This window comes from Mastomys coucha, unplaced genomic scaffold (genome assembly GCF_008632895.1).
Source record: "Mastomys coucha isolate ucsf_1 unplaced genomic scaffold, UCSF_Mcou_1 pScaffold20, whole genome shotgun sequence".
Lineage (NCBI taxonomy): Eukaryota > Metazoa > Chordata > Mammalia > Rodentia > Muridae > Mastomys > Mastomys coucha.
In genome coordinates this window covers 83959874-83984218 of record NW_022196903.1, presented here as the reverse complement: position 1 = coordinate 83984218, position 24345 = coordinate 83959874, and the positions used below count along the sequence as shown (strand labels likewise).

Here is a 24345-nt window from a genome sequence, read left to right as displayed (position 1 = left end):
ATGTTATCTTCTGCCCCTGAGATTCTCTCTTCTATCTCTTGTATTCTGCTAGTGATGCTTGCATCTATATTTCCTGACTTCTTACTTAAGATTTCTAATTTCAGAGTTGTCTCTTTTTGTGATTTCTTTATTGTTTCGATTTTCCATTTTTAGGTCCTGCATGGTTTTACTCAATTCCCTCACCTGTTTGTTTGTGTTTTCCTGCAATTCCTGAAGGGATTTTTGAGTTTGCTCTTTAAGTGCTTCTACTTGTTTACTTGTGATCTCCTGTAATTCTTTATGGGATTTTTTTTGTTTCCTCTTTAAGGGCTTGTACCTCTTTACCTGTATTCTCCTGTATTTCTTTAAGGGAGTTATTCATGTCCTTCTTAAGTTCCTCTATCAGCATTGTGAGATATGATTTTAAATCCAATTCTTGCTTTTCCAGTGTTTTGGGATATCCAGGACTTGTTGCAGTGGGAGTACTAGGTTCCGAGAAGCCATGTAGTCTTGTTTTCTGTTGGTAGGATTCTTGCGTTTGCCTTTTGCCATCTCTTGCTTTTTCGTGTTAGATGTTCTCAGTGTCTCTGACTAGAGCTTGTCCTGTCCCTGCCGCCCTGCATGTCCCCTGCGACTCCTGGGGCCTGTGCCTCCCGGCTGGCTGTTCTGGTCTTAGAAACTCACCAGAGAGAAAATGGTGGCTCTTTCCCGGGTCTCTGGCTTAAGGCGTTCCCTGGAAGTAGGCCCTCCACTTGCTGGGAAGGGGCAGAGAAGGATGCTTTTCCTCCTCTGTCACTCAGAAGCTGAGCAGATCCTGTCCCTGCCACCCTGTGCCTCCCCTGGGGCTCGTGGGGCCTGTGCCTCCTGGCTGGCTGCTCCGGTCTCAGAAACTCACTGGAGAGAGTCCTGCTCCTATTTCTTTAGGGGTTAAGGGATTGTTTAGATGGTTTACCTGTTCCTGATTTAACTTTGGTATTTGTATCTGTCTAGAAAATTGTCCATTTCATCTAGATTTTCTAGTTATGTTGATTATAGGATTTGTAGTAGGATCTGATGTTTTTTTTTGAGTTTCCTCAGTTTCTGTTTTTATAGGTCCCCTTTCATTTCTGATTTTGTTAAATTTGACACTGTCTTTGTGTCCTCTGGTTAGTCTGGCTAAAGGTTTATCTATCTCGTTGATTTTCTCAAAGAACAAGCTGCTGGTATTATTGATTCTTTTATAGTTCTTTTTGTTTCTACTTGGTTGATTTCATCCCTGAGTTTGATTATTTCCTGCTGTCTACTCCTCTTGTGTATATTTGTGTCTTTTTTTCTAGAGGTTTCAGGTGTGTTGTTAAGCTGTAAGTATATGCTCTCTCCAATTTCTTTCAGGAGGTACTCAGAGCTATGAGTTTTCCTTTTATCACTGCTCTCATTGTGTCTCATAAATTTGGGCATGTTGTCCAGTTTCATAAATTCTAAAAAGTCTTTAATTTCTTTATTTCTTCCTTGACCAAGTTACCATTGAGTAGAGCTTTGTTCAGCTTCCTTGTGAATGTGGGTTTCTTTTTTTTTGTTGTTGTTGATATTGAAGACCAGCCTTAATATGTAGTGATCTGATAAGAGGTATGGGATTATTTCAATCTTCTTATATCTGTTAAGGTCTGATTTGTGACTGATTATATGGTCAATTTTAGAGAAAGTACCATGAGGTGCTAAGAATCAGGTATATTATTCTGATTTAGGATGAAATGTTCTATAGGTATCTGTTAAATCCATTTGGTCCATAACTTCTGTTAGTTTCACTGTGTCTGTGTTTAGTTTTTGTTTCCATGATCTTTTCATTGGTGAAAGTGGGGTATTGAAGTCTCCCACAATTATTGTGTGAGGTGCAATGTGTGCTTTGTGCTTTTGTAAAGTTTTTTTTTTGAATGTGGTTGCCCTCACATTTTGAGCTCATGTGTTTAGAACTGAGAGTTCTTTGTAGATTTTTCCTTTGATGAGTATGAGGTTTCCTTCCTTATGTTTTTTGATAACCTTTGGTTGAAAGTTGATTTTACCTGATATTAGAATGACTACTCCAGCTTGCTTCTTGGGACCATTTACTTGGAAAATTGTTTTTCTGCCCTTTACTCTGAGGTAGTGTTTGTCTTTGACACTGAGGTGCATTTCTTGCAGGCAGCAAAATGCTGGGTCTTGTTTACATATCCAGTCTGTTAGTCTATGTGTTTTTATTGGAGAATTGAGTCCATTGATGTTAAGAGATATTAGGAATAGTGATTGCTGCTTCTTGCTTTTTTTGATGTTATTTTTATTTTTGTGTGGCTATCTTCTTTTGAGTTTTTTGAAAGATTACTTTCTTTGTTTTTCTAAGGTGTAGTTTCCCTTATTGTGTTGGATTTTTCCATCTATTATCCTTTGTAGGGCTAGATTTATCAAAAGATATTTTGTAAATTTGCTTTTGTGATGGAATCCCTTAGTAATTGTAATTGATAGTTTTGATGGGTATGGCTGGCATTTGTGTTCTCTGAAGGTCTATATGAGATCTGCCCAGGATCTTCTAGCTTTCATAGTCTCTGGTGAGAAGTGTTGTGCAATTCTAATAGGTCTGCCTTTATATGATACTTGATCTTTTTTCCTTACTGCTTTTAATATTCTTTCTTTGTTTTGTGCATTTGGTGTTTTGGCTATCATGTATTAAGAGGAATTTCTTTTCTGGTTCAGTCTATTTGGAATTCTGTAGTGTTCTTTCATGTTTAGGGGCATCTCTTTCTTTAGGTTAGGGAAGTTTTTTTCTTTAATTTTGTGAAGATATTTACTGTCCCTTTAAGTCAAGTATATTCACACTCTTTTACACCTATTATACTTAGGTTTGTTCTCATTGTGCTCTGGATTTTCTGGATGTTTTGTGTTAGGAGATTTTTCCATTTTCTTTGACTGTTGTGTCAATGTTTTCTATGGTATTTTCTGCACCAGAGATTCTCTCTTCTATCTCTTCTATTCTGTTGGTGATGCTTGCATCTATGACTCTTGATCTCTTTCGTAGGTTTTTTATCTCCAGGGTTGTCTCCCTTTGTGATTTCTTTATTATTTCTATTTCTATTTTTAGATCCTGGATGGTTTTGTTCAATTCCTTCACCTGTTTCACTATGTTTTCCTGTAACTCTTTAATGGATTTTTGTGTTTCTTCTTTAAGGGCATTTTACCTGTTTACCTGTGTTCTTTTGTATTTCTTTAAAGGGAATTATTTTTGTCTTTCTTAAAGTCCTCTATCATCATCATGAGATGTGATTTTTAAATCAGAGTCTTGCTTTTCTGGTGTGTTTGGGTATCCAAGGCTCTGTGGTGGGAGAACTGGGTTCTGATGATGCCAAGTCACCTTGGTTTCTGTTGCTTGTGTTCTTGCCTTTGCCTCTTGCCATCTGGTTATATCTGGTGTTAGCTGGTCTTACTGTCTCTGACTGTGGCTTTTTCCTCTTGCAAGGCTTTGTGCCAGTATTCCTGGGATACTAGTTCTCCCTGGGAAGAATTTGCGTATGAGGAGCTGTGGTACTGGGTCTCTTCTGGTGTGTAGACAGAAACCATAGAGATCCTGTCCCCAGCTGTTCCTTGGTTCCCATGTTCTGATGGCTCTGGGAGGGTCCCTCTTGTGCCAAGAATTTGAAAAGAAGTGGTGGTTTTACCTGTGCTTGCAGGTATGTTGGCTGTCCTGGGAGACCAGCTCTCTCCCGGTGGTATGTGTATGCAGCACTGTGGCACAGGAACAGCTCCATGTGCAGATAGAAACTGGAAGGCTCCTGTCCCAGGCTGCTACTTGGTTCCTGTGTCCTGAGGGTTCTGGTAGGGTCTCTCTGAGCAGCAGTGATGGTTTTACCTGTAGTCACAGACTTGTCTGCACTCCTGGGAGGCTAGCTCTCTTCTGGTGCTTTTTGTGTTTGGAGCCCTGTGGTAGAGGATTCGCCTGCCTTCTTTTATCATGAAAAGTTGTTAGGCATTCTCAAAGGCCTTTTCTGGATCTGTTGACATGACCCCATTTTTTTTCCTCTTTGAGTTCTATTTTTTTCCTCTCTTTGGAATCAATCTCTGTCCATTAACTAAGATATCTTGGAGAGCACGTCTCAGACATTGATATTATATAGAAACTAGGATGTAGGCACTCTTCTAGAGTACTTGTCAAGGGCTATAGTTCCATGATAGATCAGAATGGATCATAAGTCCAGCTATATTATGTATTGATGGAACCATGAACATTTTCAGCCTTAAAGAACCCTTGTTACTTTTTTCTCAAACTGGGAGGGAAGTGCTTACTTTCCAGGGTGCTGAGGAATTAAGTACTAGAGAATAGGTATTTTGTACACACACTGAGTGCTCCCTAAGCAAGTTATTGGGACAGGGTTGAACTAGCCATGATGGTTCTGGGCCTTGAGAACTCTAAAGGTAACTTTTGGTTTAGCCTCCTTCCCTGTCCTTGCAGAGCATTTTTGTATAATACTCTGAAATAGAAACAGAGGATTATGGTCCATGGTGGCCTGGTGAAAACCATAGCATGCCACACTGCTCACATGAGGGAATTTTCTTCCAGGGTAACTAGTGAAAGATCATCAGGTGTTGGATTTCCCATTGCCCTCTTTTCTGGTTTTTGTGTTCAGGCTGTGGGGACAAAATTCTAAGCCTAGAAAAAAAACAGCAGCCTGTCTCTCATTAAATCTGTCCTTAGATCTCTGAGGCTGGGATAGATGAACCAGAGCCTGCCCAGCCATCTCTTTACCCCTGTTCAGGCTGCTCTGGCCTCCTCAGAAGTCTCACAAGCAGAGGAAGAGTCTTTTCTATAGGTAAAAAAAATGTCCAACTCCAAGATCCCTGTTTCTATGGCTTTCCTGTGCATTGTCTCACAAATACTGTTCAGGATGGCATGAATAATGGAAGGAACATGCCAGAGCTTGGCATTGTTGCCACAGCCCAGGACCCCTGTGTTGGGCATGAGTATGATAGTGAATAGTGTCAACTTTAAGAAGCTAGAATTTAGTAGGATTCTAAGCATGTTCCAGGCATGTCTGTGACAAAGTCTCTTGAGTAGTTTTCTTTCTTTCTTTTTTTTTTTTTTAAGATTTATTTATTATTTTATAAGTACACTGTAGCTGACTTCAGACACACCAGAAGAGTGTGCCAGATCCCATTGTGGGTGGTTGTGAGCCACCATGTGGTTGCTGGGATTTGAACTCAGGACCTTTGGAAGAGCAGTCAGTGCTCTTAACCGCTGAGCCATCTCTCCAGCCCTTGAGTAGTTTTCTTTTTGTGGGAAGACACACCCTAACTCTGGACATTCCCCCTCTATTGGCTGTGTATAAAGGAGAAAGCAACATAATAACAGCATTCATCTCCGCTCCTTAAATGTGGAAATTTTACCAGTTGCTTCATGTTCCTGCTGTAATGTCATTCCCACCATGATGCTTTCAAATTATGAGCCAAAATAAACACTTTCCTTCTTAATCTGCTTCTGACAACACCACCACCACCACCAACAACAATAACAACAACAAAACAGAACAAAAATATCCCCCAACCAGGGAATGAGTATTTCTTCAAAGTCTGTTTTTCTACCTGTGCCTTGTAGTTGGTTTGTACTTGGTCTTGTCCTGAGTTCACTCCCTGCACCCTAGGTTTGCTGGCTCCTTCAGGTCCTGTGGAGGTCTGGGGAAATAAGATGCAGGAGAGGGCTTATTCCTTGTCAAACTTGAATATGTGTTATATACATATTTTGGGAGATGAAAAAATAATAAAAGGTGTTTTGCATGCCCCCTTTCTGAAGAGTGTGGGCATGGTTTGTTTAGGAGAAACCTTGGCCTAGAACATTAATAAATCTTCCCCCTGGAGCTCTCAGAATGCAGAGGTGATGGTCCTTTGCCATGATAAATCCATGATAGATCAGAATGGATCATAAGCCTATTTTGTGTAAGTCTTGTTATACCTTAACCTTGGGAGTATCTAGCTTAGAAGGCAGAAGGGGAAAATAACTTAAGGAGGTAGATTTGAGATGGAGAGAGACTGGTAAATGTAGTAGGTCACTGTAATAAATACCCAAGTGAGTACCTAACTAGAGCTATGGGGTCCAAAGTGCTATGGGAAATAGATGTAGTTAAGGATTTCCTCCCTGCCTCCAGGTCCAGGCACATCATATTTCCTCACCTGTGGGAAATGCTTCCCTGCTTCTGCCTGCAGTGCTCCAGAATTTTGAGTGTAGGAATCCCCCTCTTATACTTTTCAGAGGCCAGCCCTATGCAAACCTAGTAGTAGACCCACTAGGGAAAAGAGTTCAAAATCTTCCTTGGCATCTCCTGCAGTACCTGTTCTGCATTTTGTCTTGTTTTTCTACTGATGTCAACAAAGCTCTCTCTGGCACCAACTGTACATGGTCAGTGCCAAGCTAGGATCAGTTCCAATCTCAGGACCTACTATGGCAGGAACTAATGTAAATTATGGAGGTCAACAGCCAAAAGTGCCTTACTGTTTGGAAGAGTGTTACCGCCCAGCAGTAATGTAAGAGAGGGTTTTTCTGAGAAATAGAGTTAGAAAGAAAAGCAACTGTACGAGAGAGTTTGGGAGAATACAGGGTGGCCAAATGTATACCTGTCCATGTGGTTAGGTTAAAAAATTAGACGGGAGTTGTGAATGCTCAGCCATCTTCAATTTTAATGCCCTGTTTGTAACAAGCCAACAGATAGAATAGGTGAGGTAAACCTTCCCACAAGTTTGTCAGCATGCCGGCCCAATCAGCGAGTTCTCTTGATCTGCGGAGGTAGGACTTCTGATGTAACTGGAACCAGGGACGAGGTGTGGCAAATAGCAGGAGGTAGGCAGAGAGGTGTGGTTATGAGAGGCAGGCCTCAAACCAGGAGGGTTAAAATTCCTCCCTTTATATTAGAAACAAAAAGCAGGATAAAGGTCATGGAGCTTGGCACAGATTCTGTATGGGAAACATCAGGGTGCTTTGAGTTTCTCTCTGGCTCTATTGTCCCAGGCTTACTTGGCACAGCAAACCGGGCTTATAACGTGTCTTTAGTAAAGACACAGCCACTGGGCATGTGCCTCTGTCTGGGTTGACTTCACCACCAGAGAGACACACTTTTTTCTGCATCATCCATCCATACAAAGTGCCAAGATATGCCTTTAATACCTGCAGAGTCCGGGAACTGCCATAGACTCTCTGGAGTCCACCTTCTGTGAAGTCCATGTGAAGCAGCTCTGGTGTGCTGATGGACAGCTGGGCGTAGACATCTTAGTTGAGTTCCGTAGTAGCTCCCAAGCTAGGAGCCCTTTTAATAGCTTTGCCTTCAATAGGCCTTTAGTTCAATTGTAAATAAGTAACTTTTCATGTTAGAAACTCCGAGATTGAGCTTGGATAAGGAGAGCTCCAGGACTGAGCGAATTTTGATTGTCTTTAGACTCCGGGAATGAGTCTGCTTAATATAAGAACTTAAAAGATTAAAAATAACAATAACTAGAAGATGTCTCATGCATATTAGTTGCCAATTAGCAACGCTTAGGCCCAAGGTTTGGCCTTTAGGTATAGAGGGAAACCAATGTTGACTCTTAGAAAAAAGTAGAGTCCAATCTCAGTCAACGCAAACTTTGCTCGCCAGTAAAAATGTTCAGCCAATATTTTTGGCGCAAAAACATGTCTATAAAAGATCTTGTGCTTGTATCCCCTTGGCAAAAACATGTATAAGGCTGCCATTGTGTATCAACACCAAAGGAACCCCTTCCCCAAGTCAAGGTGGGGTTAAGAAAATAAGGTGTGGGCTGGTGAAATGGCTCAGCAGGGTAAGAGCACCGATTGCTCTTCTGAAGTTCTTGAGTTCAAATTCCAGCAACCACATGGTGGCTCACAACCACCTGTAATGAGATCTGACGCCCTCTTCTGGTGCATCTGAAGACAGCTACCATAGTGTACTTGTAATAAAGAAATAATAAATAAATCTTAAAAGAAAAAAATCACTTAAAAAACAAAACAAAACAAAACAAAAACAAACAAAAAAAAGAAAATAAGGTGTTAGTAAGTGGAGTGACATGCCATTTCATTATGGATTTTTTAAGACAAGCAAAAGGCAACATGCCTTTAAACATGAGCAAAAAGTGAAGCATGCCTTAAAAGAGGCGAAAAAATGAAATAATTTAACATAATGAAAAAAGCAAAACATGTCTTTTAATATAAGCAAAAAACCAGGGTAGAATGCATATTCCCCTCCTTTTAAAATTCAAATATAAAATTGACAACCTGTCACTTCCAAAAGGAACATTAAATATAGAAAAAGAATATAGCCAAAAATCAATTAATATATCATTTATGTTTAAGCAATAATAACTTGAGAGCCTGAGAAGAAATAGTCACATGTGTATATTTTAATAATAATTTTGAGATCAAAATAATATTTTAAAATTGACCAGATATAATAAGTAATAAAGAACTTAGATATGTATATGTATCCATATATCAATATAAAAGATAAGGCTAAAGTTTGATAATATGCATAGATACAGGGAGAAAATTATGAGAATAGAACATGTGACTTAGCGTTGGGCAAGATGGCCCAGCAGACCAGAGCAGTAACTGCTCCTCTGAAGGTCCTGAGTTCGGATCTCAGCAACCACATGGTGGCTCACAACCACCCACAATGATACCTGATGCCCTCTTCTGGTGCATCTGAAGACAGTTACAGTTAATTATCCTGGAGCAAGCAGGATCAGTAGAAGGCTCTGAGTTTAATATATAGCAGACACACACACATGATAGCTAATGGCCATCTGCACAGCTATAGTGCACTTATACACACATAAAATAAAGTATTATATGTGTCTTATATATGAAGACTTTTATAAAAAGCCAAAGAGGTGATATATTGTAAAAATCAGGACAATCTGTTTACTTAGAAAAATATCAGTTTTTGTTTAAAAATATTATTAACTAATAAGCCAAATATCAATTAATAATAACCAATTTATTTGTAAGTAGAAAAAATAGATGTCTATTAATTTTAAATGAATGAAAAATGTTTAGAACATTTTTTCTAAAATATCTTCAATGAATATATCATATAATTCTTATTTATATATAACAGCTGTATAATAAAATATTACATTTTATTATAGAAATGTGATTGATCCCTAAAGACAAGTGATATAAGCTTCTTCTATATTCTGTAAGGGCTATAAGTCTCACCAGTAACCTTTTAAAGATGCATATAAAGTGATTTATTTAAGAGTAACTGGAAATAAGCAACATAATTAATTATTTATTACTTATATGAAGTATAAGAGGCTTATAAAATTGGCTTATATTGAGCAAAATTAAGGCATTACCTTTATGTACTGAGTAGAGATGAATAATTTAAATGTAAATTATTTAGTCAATATTAAGGTCAATATCTTTTAATCTATAAATTACTAGGTATAGTTATTAGAAGGTAAGACCCAATTATAAACAATTAATATCTCTAAAATAAATAATAAAAGACATTGTATACATGCCACAAAGTCTTTTAAGTGTCTCACTGTCTCTGAACTGTAGCTAGCAAGTCTGGTGTCAAGCCCATAATTTAAAATATAGCTATTGTATAAAACTTAGTTTCCACTAGATATATGGCCTGTATCTTAATTCTAGTTGGAGTCAGGTGGGGTACTTACCTAGTTTCATGGAGGCAGAGGCAGGCAGATTTTTGAGTTCGAGGACAGCCAGGCTACACAGTGAGTTGCAGGATAGCCAAGGCTACACAGAGAAACCCTGTCTCAAAGCAGGAAGTAGATGGCAACGTGTCAGAGTGATGTCAACCCATTTTTTTGGGCTCTAAATTAGGGAGAAGCAAGCTTATTTGTATAAAGAAATAATATGTGGACACGTGTTATAGTCCTTGCATAAACCTAGCTTTTAGTAATGGATGTAACAATGAAGACAAAATCTAGTAACTTGTATATTAATAATCAATAGAATATGAATCTTTAAGACTAGCTAGAAACCAAATGAAATTTTATCAATAAGAGAATAAAAACCAAGCTTTTAATACTCAATTACCTGTTAGATAGAAAGGAGTTCTATCTCCCATGAACTGTCTATTGGGGTCTCTTGTAAATAGTGAAACAACCATAAAAATGTCTCTCTTTTTGAGGTCATTAGAAACATTTGAGCATATTTACTGCTTGCCTGTAACTTGAAAACCAACTTAAGTAAATGTAAGAAACATTAGCTTGTAATTTACTTTTAAACCACTAGATGGTGCTAAGTGATTGCAAAACCGCGCAGGCACAAACATGGAGTCGTGCGCGTGTGCACTACCACAGCAGTTTTCGCATGCTTGGGCCCAAGTCAAGTCGTACGCGCATGCGCACACGTGCAACACTTGGCCCCTCTCTCTGTTTGGGTCTGGGTAGGCGTGTCTGCCTGCCTGTGTCTGGGGCCCGGGTCTGCCAGCCTCTTGGGAAAAGTAGCCACCACGCAACCGTGCGCTTTTTTATTCGGGTCTGGGCAGGTGGTGTCTGCTGCCTGCTGCGCTCTAACTTGGGAATTTTGTCCACATAGTGCCACCAACCTGCCCCGAGGCCAGGATGAGCCCGCCCTGGGAGAGAAAGTAGTTAGTTTGCAACTCTGTGCAGTTTCCTGCCTGCTCTCTCCAGATGCGTGAACTCCAGCACTCTGCAAGCCGGCCTCTGGGTACAGAACAATGGAAACTCCCAGTTCCTGCTACTCTCTGTAGTTGCCCTTGCAACCCAAGAGCAGCCGAGTCAGAGAACAAGAAACGAAGGCATTTTGGAGCCGCCTGCATGGTCGGCAGGCGCAGAACTGCTCTCTTGGGGACTTGGGGAAACCTGATGCCTGCCCTCCAGAGACCGTCTCACTCTTCACGATCTTGAGCCCTAGCTGCCCCAGGAAATTTGGCTACTCGCGCAGCGAGAAGGGCAGAGCCAGGCACGGCAGCGTCCCGCCACCAAACTGGGCCGCCCCTGCCACCACAGCTGCGCATAGCCCCGGCAGTGCCCCCACACTGCTAGGCACTCCCATGCCCCTCATCAGGCCTGTGCCTGGCTCTCACGCGACCCCCCCCCCCCCCCCCCCCCCCCCCCCCCCCCCCCCCCCCCCCCCCCCCTCCGGTGGCCCCGAGCTCAGCGGCTCTCCACTGTTGCCCTGGCTCTGGGTGAGAGTGGCAGAGGAAGGGAGCAGCCACGCAAGTGTAGCTACCAGGCACAGCCGCTCCTCCTCGCAGCCACTGGAACCGGGAAACCCATAGCCTGGACAGCTCCGACCACACAGCCAGCACTCTCCCGTTCCCGCCCCTGCACACTCCGCCACGCAGGCAGAGGCACAGGAAACCGCCATTTTGTCAGCACCAAGTCTGTGTAACACAAAGACAAAGAACTCAGCATTCATTCTAGACAAGACAGGACAGACTTACATAAAACATCGATACATAAATAAGACATAGATAAACTCAGGGAATTTTCCTGAAATATAACAGGGAACTAGAGCCTATACACAGCTCATTTAAATAGTTCCTCCCGAGCCTATATACAGCTGGTTTAAATAGTTCCTCACCCGGCCCCCAGGCTGAAAACCCAGCCCTTTGGCTGTCTATCCCAGCACAAACCTGCCGTCCAGTTTGGCACCCTGGCCATATTTTGGCAAAATCCGCCATATATACCTTAATATTTAAAATTATAGAGCTCTATTTAAATAAACTCCAACCAGCCCTACGTTGGGCGCCATATATTACCGCCCAGTAGTAACATAAGAGAGAGGGTTATTCTGGGAAATGGAGTTAGAAAGAAAAGCAACAGTACGAGAGAGTTTGGGAGAATACAGGTTGGCCAAAGGTATACCTGTCCACATGGTTAGGTTAAAAAATTAGACCGGAGTCGTGAACGCTCAGCCATCTTCAATTTTAATGCCCTGTTTGTAACAAGCCAACAGATAGAATAGGTGAGGTAAATCCCTCCCACAAGTTTGTCAGCATGCCGGCCCAATCAGCGACTTCTCTTGATCTGCGGAGGTGGGACTTCTGATGTAACTGGAACCAGGAACGAGGCATGGCAAATAGCAGGAGGTGGGCAGAGCGGTGTGGTTATGAGAGGCAGGCCTCAAACCAGGAGGGTTACAGAAGAGCATTTAGACACCCCAAGTGCTTCCTAGAGTTAACCTGCTATCCTGGTGCCTGAGGACACGAACAATAATAATGACTGGATCCTTCCACACTACTATGTCTGTTCAGCTTTTGCAGCCTCAGGTGTCCTAGTTTCTTTCTGTTGTGATAAAGCCATGACCACAACATCTTGGGGAGAAGATGGCTTATTTCAGCTTATACTTCACATATCACAGGCCATCACTGAGGGAAGTCAGGCCAGAATCTCAGGGCAGGAACCTTGAGGCAGGAACTGAAGCAGAGGCCATTAAAGAACATTGCTTGCTTACTGTCTTGCTTCTGATGATTCTTCCTTATATACCCCCTGTCCAAGGATGCACATTCCACAGTGAAAGGGTCCTACCAAATCAATCATTAATCAAGGAAATATCCCACAGTTTTGCTCACAAGTCAATCTGGTGGAGGATTGAGGTTCTGTCTTTCCAGATGACCCTCGCCTGTGTCACACTGATAAAAACTCAGTAGCAGAGCACTGCAGGACCTCTCTGCATACTATTTGAGGGGACCTTGCAACATACTCAGAAGGCACCCAAGTAAAATCTTCTAGTTACAGTCAATTGTCAACTTGATGCAGTTTAGAGTTATCTGCGGGGTTCTCAATAAGAAAGGGAGCTAAGGAAGCCAGGGGTAGAAAGCCAGTAAGCAGCCTTCTTCTGTGGTTTCTGTTTCAGTTCCTGCTTGAGCTCCTACCCTGGTTTCCCTCACCAGTGGCTTATAGCTTGGAAGTTAAAACAAATTAGTGTCACTCCAAGTTGCTTTTGGTCACAGTATTTTACCACAGCAACAGAAAAGCAAACCAGGATATAGGGCAATTTGACTAATCCTGGTGGGTCTTAGTATGCTCCCACAGACAACAACACTGTCAGAAAAGATGTTTGAAGCATTTACACTCTTTATGCCATTTTATGAACTATTTCCATTAGAAGATCCTTTGTGCTGAAAAACACTCTAATACAAATCTTTATCCTAGCAGCTCCTTTCAGTGCACAATGTCACAACTGAAAGCCATGGGACTCTGCATGCAAGAATCAGATGCACACCTGTATTTATCTTTGCTGTGTCTTCCCTGGGACCAGTGTTAGATTATCATGGAGGATGTGTCCCAGATCACACTATGGTTTTCCTTGGGCTCACTGAACCTGATGATTTCAGTTGAATGACTTCCCACAGAGCATAGTGTAGATGAAAACAAGAGTTTATTACAGGATAGCATGAGGAATTCTCAATTGAAAAAGTGAGCAATGGCCACACTCTATGGTGGAGGAAACCTCTGTCCAGGGTTGAAAGCCAAAGAGCCCATTGTTGGCTTTACATACCAAAGAAGGCTTCATATGTTTCCAAAGCCTCTGGTACAGGTGGCTTCCCCAAGGGCTCTTTTGTCTTCACGGTGCTGACATGCTCATGTATATTTACTCTTAAGGAAGGGGATGGCAGTATGTTTCTTAGTGAGTAACTTTCCTTCAAGTAGTTAGTAATTTACCGAGGTGACAGGTTTCTAGAAGTTCAGAGACTCATGTCTCCTAACAGAGTCAGATGCACCTCTCATATCCCACTATTTTGACTCAATGCTATGTAATATCACTTTTAAAAGAATTACAGAAAGACAATAATGATACATATAAAGAACAGACATCTCCAGCACCTGGAATGGGCCACAGTGATGCCATACTTTCTCCTTGTTGTCTAGTTCTTGTCTACCCTTTTATGAGGCTCTTTTGTAATCTGAGGAGGAAGAGTTGTGGAACTCTCCCATTCTTTAAATCTAGTGTTCTCCCAAGGACTCATATGGCTATTTCAAAGCTGGTTTTGAAGGGAGGATGGGGACATACACTCTGGCAAGTGCTGAAACCTTCTACTAGTCCACAAACACATTGAATTCTTTCCCTTTGGGAAAGTGTTCTCGAGACAGAAATTTTACCCTATTTTCACAATCCCAGGCTTCAACAAAACTCTCCCTGTCACAATCTTTGTCTTCTAGTTTGTTTGGTTTGGAAATTCTGTGGTGTGGTAACCTAGCATCCTTCAGGTTCAGTTCTGGATTTTACTAACAGTTGACTGTTGGGGAGGGGCTTCCATACTGACTTTTACTGATCTATTCTACTGCATATTAGAATGATTCTCTGCATCTCTAATGAGGTGGAGGGTGATTACCTCTCCTTTCATTCATGTCCTTGCTTTCATCCCTTGACTTTCATATACATCAATGTGGTTGTGCAACAGAGCCTCATCTGGTTATGTTGAGATTCCTCTTGATCCACTTTCTTTCAGAGCTTGGGTCCCAGTCGTCTAGAGGTAGTGAGGAAATGAAGAAAGGATAGACACACAAACACATAAAGAAAAGCTGAGATTGGATTGGTATCTATGATGGACAAGGTTCAGCACCCCATCATTGTGTATATTATACCCAGTTGAAAAAGAAAGTGGTATTATTGCAAACAGATAAAAAGGAAGTAGGTTATTGTATACAGTTAAGCAGGGAGGCAGGTTTAGCTGCTTTCAGGAGTACCTGTCTCTTTAGGGGCAGGCAGTATGCAGGATGTAAACATCTAGAGAAAAGGAAGCTATGGTGAATAATCTCTGCACACACTGAGAACATTCCTACTTGGAATTCAGGAAGGCCTTGCCATCCACTGAGCTTTACCCAGGGAAGGATTTGCCCTTACAATGTGTATAAGCCAAAGGTCATTGACAGAGCTTTGCTAATGTCAAACTACACACATTCATTTGACACTTGCAGGTTTCCTACAGAACCATTCATGATTTAAATCTTTTATAACCTCTTAGTAATGTTCCAATTCGTTGGGTAATGGCTCATCATGATGAGAATGCATGCAAACAAGCAGCAAGCATGGCAGCTGGAATAAGAAACTCTCACCTTTTATTTATTTATTTTTAATGTGGACCAAAATCAGTAGTTTAATACTGCTTCTCTATAAATCTTAAATGCATGGTGACTAAGAAATTTCCTTATAGAGTAAGAATTAATTCTTGGTCCTCTTTCTCCTTTCCTTGGTACTTAAACACAATTTTAAGCAAGTTTTTAGATTATCCTTCTCTGTCCTCTCATCCCCATGAGAATTTCCTTCTCCTTCAGTGTTTCTGTCATACCTCAGATACAGGCTGGGACACTGTGCCAGGCACAGTAATAGATGTAAGTGTGCCCAGATGTCAGGCTGCTGAGCTTCATGTAGGCTGAGCTGGATAGTGTGTCTGTCCAGTGTGTCCTCAAACTTCTGATGTCTCTGTATCTCTTTCTCTGTCTCTCTGTCTTTCTGTCTCTGTCTCTGTTTCTGTCTCTCTTTCTCTCCCTCTCTGTTGCTTCTGAATGTCCTGTCTCCTATTTCTTACCTCATCACATTGGCCATAGGCTTCTTTAATGCCAGGTGATACTTAGAAGGCATTCTCATTACAAAAATGAAATTTAGATTATTGAAAAGTAGACAAAAACATATGATAAATAAAAAGGATTCATAACACTAACAAAATAACAGTTGTGAAGTAGCAACACAAATAATTTTATGGGTGGAGGTCCCTACAACACGAAGAACTGTATTAAAGTGTTACAGTGTTAGAAAAGGTGAGGATGACTTCCCTAGAACATCTTTTTGTCTCACCTTCTTGTAAGCATCCTGTCCTAAAATATCCTGGCGTTTTACTTTCATTCTATTACTATGAAAGTTTCCCTCCAAGATGGAAGCCTTTTAACTCTGGAGGAAACTGCTACATAACAGAATTATAAAAAGGGATTTTCAGCATCATATTTAGTAGTTGTTTGAGTAGATCAAGTTGTTCAAACTGCTCCCATTTAGTCATCAGTAAATGTCTCTTTTAATAGAGCTTAATTCAATGTGAATGAGGATTTTATGAATAAATATTGTAAAACAGAGGTAATTGTGACTGACTGTAACAAAAATTAATAAATGTTGAATAGCTTTATTAGAAAAAAGATTAAGTAGATTCAAGCAGTACGTCTCTTATCCCTATTAATAAAGCCTTTATCTACTATCTCTTGATGAGACTTCTCTATGTAAAGTTAGTACATTTATAGTTTTTTTCTGAATGAAAACATCTGAGACTGTGATTTATAAAAGAATGAGGTTTATGTATAACCTAGATTTGAGGATCAAGGAGACATATTGGCTCTGTTGAAAGCATCATGGCACATTGAGACTCATTTGAAAGGTTTATAGAACAGTACCCTATAGGAATGAAGTGCAGGTGTCAAGTTTGGTTTGTGAAATATATCAGTACTGACACCTAACGAAGATGTCACTGGAAATGTATCATTTTTTTTTTGAGCTCAGCAACTTTAACTCATTACTGTGCTCTGAGCATCAACATAACTTCCCCTGTAATCTCCACGAAGACCAATCTTTGATAACAGCATCTCTTGATAGAAATTTGGAGTTACAGTCTAACTATGACTTTTGTAACGATCCTTGTCTAGCTTTCTATGCAAAGTTTTCATCCTTTCATGGTAACCTCAATGTCCTTCCTCAATTGGATGTCCAGTTTTAGCTTCCAGATAAATTTTATTCTGGTAAGTGTTCCTTTTAGTGAGAGCTCACATCTTGAACCCATTCATAGAACAGGGAGTGAATAGGAGGTCATATTAGGATTTTAGATTGAACCTTCACTAAGCTTCTTTCATGGGCCCATGACTGCCTCACCAAAGGCCTCTAGCTATGCCTTTCTCCCTCAACAGTTTCCTATAGTTTCTTTTTAAATTTACTTGTAAATCTCACTTACAGCTGGAATTCTGATGCAGAACACATGGAAAATAAGGTACACAGAACTAATACTACGTGGAATCTAGATACTCCACATGAGGACTGACCCAGCAAAAAGCTGTCTGTTAACATTGTAGAGAGAGAACTTCAGATTCTATAGCAAGTCACGGGAGGCCCAGGAGTCTCTCACCTCAGAGCAGACACATCACAAAGTATGAAGTGGTTTGGGACTGATTACACCCGATGTTCAAACTGAGCAAAATTAGACTTATCTAGTTGGTGCAATCTTTTTGATTGCTCTCCTAGGTATTGCGAGGTAACTCAGATAAAGTTTGTGCCCAGTCCTCCCCAGATGGCTGTTATCCAGATCACAGGGAGTAAGATCAAAGGTGAGGAAGATGCTCCACTGGGATGCTAGGGCTCCCTGCTCTCCTGTGAAAACTTGTCACTGTTTCTAGACACAGAAGTTACCAAGTGCTGATATGAATTAAAGACTTCTTTAATCCAAGCCTGTGTAGGATCTCCTCAGGCACAGAGTCCTCCCCTGCCATATCTATCTGGGTAAGTGCCCTGCACCCAAGTATAGAATCACAGGTGGTTTGGTCCCAGGCAGAGAGAAAAGTTGTTCCTGAGCAACAGGGAGGTTTCAGCATCTGCACTGGGAAAGCTGAGCTCTGAGATCCTCTGAGCACAGGGAACTGTGTTCTACATGGGTCATGAACGTGTTTTCTTCTAAGGATATTCATTTTTTGTAACTCCTAAAACTTATCAGTTTTGCACACTTTTGAAATATCCATAAATGTTTGGATTACATTCATTTTTCTAATTTAAATTGATTCTCAGTTTCAGCACTTAAGTCACACAGTGAATTTCCTGGCTTATTCCTTCCTACAGATCTCATATTACCAAGGAAACTTTAAACCCACATCTTAATCTAATTTCTTCAGCTCTGTATTTGTGTAGAATTGTTATTGGACTTGACTTCTTTGGTTTGAGTAATTCAGAGAATTGAAACTGTGGTGGTTTTGAATATGCTTGGCCCACAAACTGGAACTATTAGGAGACATGGCCTTGTTGCAGTAGGTGTGGCCTTGTTGGAAGAAGTGTTTCACTGTGGACATGGGCTTTAAGATCTCATCCTAGCTGCCTGAAAGTCAGTCTTTTCTTGTCTGCCTTTGACACAGATATATAAGTCTCAGATCCTTCTGCACTCTGCCTGCCTGTATACTGCCATGCTCCCACTTTGATGATTATGGACTGAACCTCTGAACCTATAAGATAGTGCTCATTAAATATTGCCTTATTAGAGTTGCTCTGGTCATGGTGTCTTTTCACATTAATAAAACCCTCACTAAGAGAGAAGATGGCACCAGGGACTGGGATATTGCTGTGATAGTTCTGACCATGCTCTTTTTTGGAAGAATATGGACTTTGGGACTTTGGTTTGGAGTGCAATGGGATGCTGTAAGTGGAGCTTATGGGCCATCCTAATAGGACTATGGAAGACTTTGTTGCTGAGGGTGATTTGAACTGTGGAAGCCTGGCTCTAGAGGTTTCAGAGGGAGAAGAATACTAATATGTGACCCAAGCCCTTTGAAGGATCCCAAAAGATCAAGTGTGGATACCAGACATTTGAACAAGAAGATATAATATTGTATTTGCCTTGGAGACCTCAAAATGGTTGAACTGCCATAGCTCTGGGTTATCTGCTTTGGGAAGCCACCAACAGGGAGTGGAACCAGCCAAGCAGAAAGATGTTTGTTGCAGTCAACAAAGATGAAAAGGGAGTTGGAAATATGAAAAACACTTTGGTAACAGACATGAAGATGCAGTTTGGAGTTGGCCCAACTTGTTTCATATCTTGCTTTGGGGATTATAGTTAAGTGCTTGGATGTATCTCAGAAGAGACTTTGGACTTTGGACCTTTTACATTGTTAAGACTGCTGTAAACTATGGGGACTTTGAAAATTTGACTAAATGTAATTTTTATTATGCTATGGCTAGGTATGGCTTTCTTATACTCAGGTGTGTGAACAAGCCTATGGGAGCCAGGGAGTGGCATATGGTGGTTTGAAAAAGCTTGGTCCAGGGAGTGGCACTATTAGGATCTGTGACCTTTTTCAAGGAAGTAGTTCATTCACTTTGGGGTAGACTTTGAGGCCCTCCCCCTAACTTCCTGGAAAATGGTCTTCTCCTGTTTACTTTTGGAACAAGATGCAGAACTCTCAGTCTCTCCAGCACCATGCCTGCCTGGATGATGTCATGCTCTCATCTGGATGATAATGGACTGAACCTCTGAGACTTTAGCCAGCTCCAATAAAATGTTGCACTTCTAAGAGTTGCCTTGGTTATGGTGTCTGTTCATAGCAGTAAAACCCTACATATGACAGAAGATGTTTTCCAAGGAAATGAACCTGCGAGTTTGAAGCTGCACTGTGGACAGTCTCACACTGTGCTGTATCTCACTCCTAGTTCATGTAGAGCTACGAGATCTCAGAGACTGTCCTTAGCTTGGGCTCTGACCCAGGATGTCTCAGCTAAGGAGCATGGTTACCAGTTATGAAATATCAAGTCTATGGTAAACTTGGTAGTGGTTTCTCCAGGTCCTAAGAACAGGAATTGATGATTCTTGTTTCTTGGGAGAAACAATGGAAAATCACTAAAACAATGGAGATACCTGCATTGGTTGCTTTCTGTAGGTCTGATCCTAGCTCTCACAATTCCCCAAACTTTATTTTCTTGTGGTGTTAGGAACAGATGAACAGAAACATATCATTCTTTTTGTTACAAAGAGTCCCTCAAAGCTGCTGGGCAAGGAGGCCTGCAATCCCTTGTTCCCTCATAGGATCCATCACATCACAGGTTGTGTTAGGAAAAGTTTCTCCTGCAGAACTGTTGGGTTTCTGTAATAATAGTAGACATCTGTGACAAAACTCCTGTCAGGTCTGTGACATGGCTTCTCTGTGACTTCCTTTCCTTTTGCCATACAAGCACACTGTCTTCTCTGGTGTTTCTGAAGATGTGTTTCGATGAATTCAAACATTTTCCCTATTGCTTCATTTCATAATTCTTTGATTTTTTAAATGATTATCACACAATTATATGAGTTATTTGTTCTCATATCTCCCTCCAAAGCCTTTCAAATAACACCCCATGCTCTCCTTTGCTTTCATGGCCTCCTTTTATTACATAATACATGTTCTTAAATGTACAGCATGCTCAGTCTGTGTAATGTTACCTGTCTGTGTGCGTTCTGCGCTGATGTTGGTTTTGGACACCCAGGAGGTGTGCTCTCCCCTGGAGAAGAGGATTCCCCCTGTTCTCAGCTTCCCTTAGTTGCTGCAGTTCTTTGTGTAGGCTGAGTAATGGGCTTTCCTGTATCGTGGCATGTCTGATTGTTGTCCTTGTTTAGCTCATGTGTAGGCAGCCACATCTCCTTAACATGACCAGGAAACACAATGCCACAGTAAACTCCCTGATGGCCCAGCTCTTCAGTGTTTCCACCCATCTCTGCAGTGTTCTCTGAGCCTTGGCTACAGGAGTTCTTTGGTATATGGATCCACTGAGAGTGTGATCCACAGCTGTATACATTGATTGGTTGTAGTTTTCTGTGGGACAGTGGATCATGCCAGGAAACTTGGTAAGGCAGAGCAGGTCTGATCTGAAACTCTGGAAATCAAGTACCCACACCTGAGATAGTAGCTGCCTTCATTCTCCCTGCAATATTCCTGGCCTGGGATACATTCCAAGCTCCCCACATCAGTATCCCAAAACAGAGTTCTCCATGCAAATAAGGTACTTAGACAACCTGAAGGTTTAGCCAGTAAACTTCCCTTCACAGACATTTCTACCCACAAAAGTATTTAATCTTTGGGCCACCCTGAGAAACAGGTTCATGTCCATTTTTCACGATGAACAAGCAATAAACAGTTTGAAAGTAAGGACTGTCTCTTTCATTTACCACTGCCATGGGGAGCATGCAGAAGGCCTTCACCTACTGAGCCTTGCTGCCTAAGTCTCTTTTAGAAGGCTTCTTTGTGCTTCCAGACAACCACTGCTTCTTTCCCAGGTGAGCTAATCTGGAGCCTGGGGCTAGATGGTGTCCTCAGTCAGCAGGCTCCTAATGGTTCCAGCCTCCTCACTGGCCAGTGGCCCCCTCCCTACATTTCATTCCTGACTTCTCTGTGCAGTTTTCTAATGGTGAATAGATGCTCAGGGAATATCAGCTGGGTGACACTTTTCCTTTAATCATAGCCTTAGAAGGGATGGCCCCAAGTCTATTATAACTGTAGTTTCATTTTCCACCCTGATTTTACATGACAAAAGAGAGAAAAGTAAGAGTATGTTCCAACTGATATTTGATTCTTGGAGTCTTTTCACAAAGTCATCATGGCAGAAGATTAAAGTCATAGGTTGGATGCAAAGTCATTTATAATTCAGAGAAAGACCAGGATTTCAAACTGTTTGGAAAGGGAGTATGGCTCCATCATTCAACTGTTTTGGTCATCTTTGTATTTTCTTTGTCTTTTCTGTTTCAGGCAGGGAAAGAGCTGATCAGTCATTAACAGAACTGGATTATTTCTCTCAGGCCACATGACAAGGCAATGCATGAGAAAACCATAAGCTAACATGTCTATAGAGATCATTCTGTGCCTGAAACAATTCCATGTTTGGTGAGTATGTATAGAGCATGTTCTTTCACACCTAGGTTCCTCTGACACAGGTACAGGACTGACTGTAAATATGTTCTAGAGGAGGTGACTGGAGCTCTGAGTGCTTAAGGTCACACTCTGAGGAAATGGCAGTGGGTAGAATCAGATTCAGAGACCAAATTGGTAATCATTAGTTCTGGAGATTTATTGAGAATATTTGGCCTTGTGAGGCAGTGTTGACACATGTCTTAATCCAACCACTTGTAAAGGAGAAAGGTCTTTGGTTTAGAGGCCATCCTGGTCTACAGACCAGGGCTACACAGAGAAATGCTGTTTGAGAAATAGATAATGGGGAGAGTGAAGTAGGAGACAGAAGAGGAAAAATGGGGTATGAGGGGTAAGGGAAACACACACACACATACAAAAGATAGAGAGAGAGAGAAAGAGAGAGGGGTTGGAGAGGAGAATGGAGAATGAATATTTGGCTTAGAGATAAGGAGCAGAATAAAGTAGTCACTGAAATAAAATGACACTGTGTAGTGGAACCCATGGGCACACAGTCCTCCAGGAGGGCACATTTCTAGTTTTGTGCAATCTTCTCCATTCAAGTTCACCAGATAGGTAAAGCTGTTGTGTGTCTGACAATCAAGTGAGATGCAGCTCTTGCCCCAGAACAAACTAAACCCATAGACCAGGAGTGGGAATGATTCCTAGAACTCATAGAAATATTTAATGTACAAGAAAGTTTATATTCAGAGATAGCCCCACAATGGTACACACAATTCAGCCTTGATTGGAAATCATTAGGACAGTGGGGACCGTGGGGACAGTGGGGATTTGAGGTGGTATGAATTCGACCTGAGTTGGTGATATGGAATCAGGATGAGATAAAATCTTGTTCCCAAGTCAGTCTTGGTTGGAATTTGTGAACAAAGCCATATTATGTAATGAAGAGTTTTCTCTTGTCTCCTCAGGTTGTTGCTACTTGCTTCCGGCACACATACAATGAATAAAGCCAACTTACTCCACATTGACACATACATGAAAATCACCTTATTCTCTGAAGTGAGTGTTGGGATCTCAGCTAACAGTATCCTTATTTTTGCCCATGTCTGCGTGCTCCTTGGTGAGAACAGGCCTAAGCCCATTGATCTCTACATTGCTTTCTTGTCTGTAACACAACTAATGTTGCTTATAACTATGAGCCTCATAGCTGTGGACATGTTTATGTTTCAGGGGAAATGGGATTCTACCACATGCCAATTCCTTATCTATTTGCACAGGCTTCTGAGGGGCCTCACCCTTTCTGCTACCTGTCTGCTGAATGTCCTTTGGACCATCACGCTTAGTCCTAGAAGCTCCTGTTTAACAAAGTTTAAACATAAATCTCCCCATCACATCTCAGGTGTCTTTCTTTTCTTCTGTATCCTCTATCTGTCTTTTAGCAGTCACCTCTTCATATCGATTATTGCTACCCCCAACTTGACCTCAGAGAATTTTATGTATGTTACTCAGTCCTGCTCATTTCTACCCATGAGTTACTTCACAAAAAGAATGTTTTCCATACCAATGGTCATCAGGGAAGCCTTTCTCATTGGTCTCATGGCCCTGTCCAGTGGGTACATGGTGTCTCTCTTATGGAGGCACAAGAAGCAGGCCCAGCATCTTCACAGCACCAGCCTTTCTTCAAAAGCCTCCCCAGAGCAAAGGGCCACCAGGACCATCATGCTGCTCATGAGCTTCTTTGTGCTTCTCTACATTTTGGACACTGTTATCTTCCACTCAAGGATGAAGTTCAAAGATGGCTCAATATTCTACTGTGTCCAAATTATTGTGTCCCATAGCTATGCCACAGTCAGCCCTTTTGTGTTTATTTGCACTGAAAAGCATATAACTATTTTTTTGAGGTCAATGTGTGGCAGAATAGTAAATATTTGATTATTCAGTGATAGGTAGGGGCCCTGAATATGATCCAATACATTGTCATCTGAGCTGTGGATCATGGCAGAGTGGGACCATTCTGTGGCTTAAGTTGATACATGAAATTATCTTTTTTCTATCAAATCCATTTACTTTTTGTGTAAATTACAAGTATATCAAAAATTAAACCACATACCATCTCAGATACCACTTGAGGTTTCTATCTCTCAGTGTGTTTTCAAAGGAAATTTGTGAGATGGCTCTCATGAGTACATAGCTTTTAAGTTCTGAAGAAGGATGTATTTTTAACATCTAACAGTGATTGTGTGCGTGTGTGTGTCTGTGTGTGTATGAGAGAGAGAGAGAGAGAGAGAGAGAGAGAGAGAGAGAGAGAGAGAGAGAGAGAACTTTAGTGCAGGTTTTCTGGAGGTCAGAGGTGTCAGGTACTCTGGAGTTCCATCAACAGGCACTTGTGAGCATTCCAGTGTGTCTGTGTTGCTAATTGATCTTGAGTCTTCTAAGGAGCAGGATACTTAAGTGCTGAGACAACTCTCTGCAACATTCCATGATTTTAACTATGTGATATCTGTGAAATTTCCAATAATTCAGTTGCCTAAGTTTTTTATATTTGACAAAATACATAAGGAAACATTGTTTTGAGAGTTGATTATCATATGGTCTAGTAAACATACACATATACAGCTAAAAGTATATGCAGAGATCCATACTGTCATTTGCAGAATGATGCCCAGATAGCCAGATTTAAAATCATGAGGGGTAGGAATAGCCACTGTCTGGTGATGTCAGGATGTGGAATCAGATCATGGTTTCCCCTTGCTAAGGAATGTTAGATTTAGTCCACCAGGAAGATATTGAACATGTACCCTCCAGAGAGACAAA

The 24345-nt window shown here is 41.2% G+C and overlaps 1 protein-coding gene across 1 annotated transcript in view; it reads left to right on the top strand.

Annotated features, from left to right (window-relative positions):
* LOC116098246 (vomeronasal type-1 receptor 53) overlaps window positions 1-23463 on the top strand; it is a 60567-nt gene extending 37104 nt beyond the window's left edge. Inside the window, exons 2-3 of the mRNA XM_031380923.1 lie at window positions 21412-21546; window positions 22500-23463. Of these exons, the coding sequence (XP_031236783.1) occupies window positions 21503-21546; window positions 22500-23463 (1008 nt within the window). The 5' untranslated portion in view covers window positions 21412-21502. The remainder of the gene's footprint in view (window positions 1-21411; window positions 21547-22499) is intronic.
* Window positions 23464-24345: the final 882 nt, after the last annotated feature.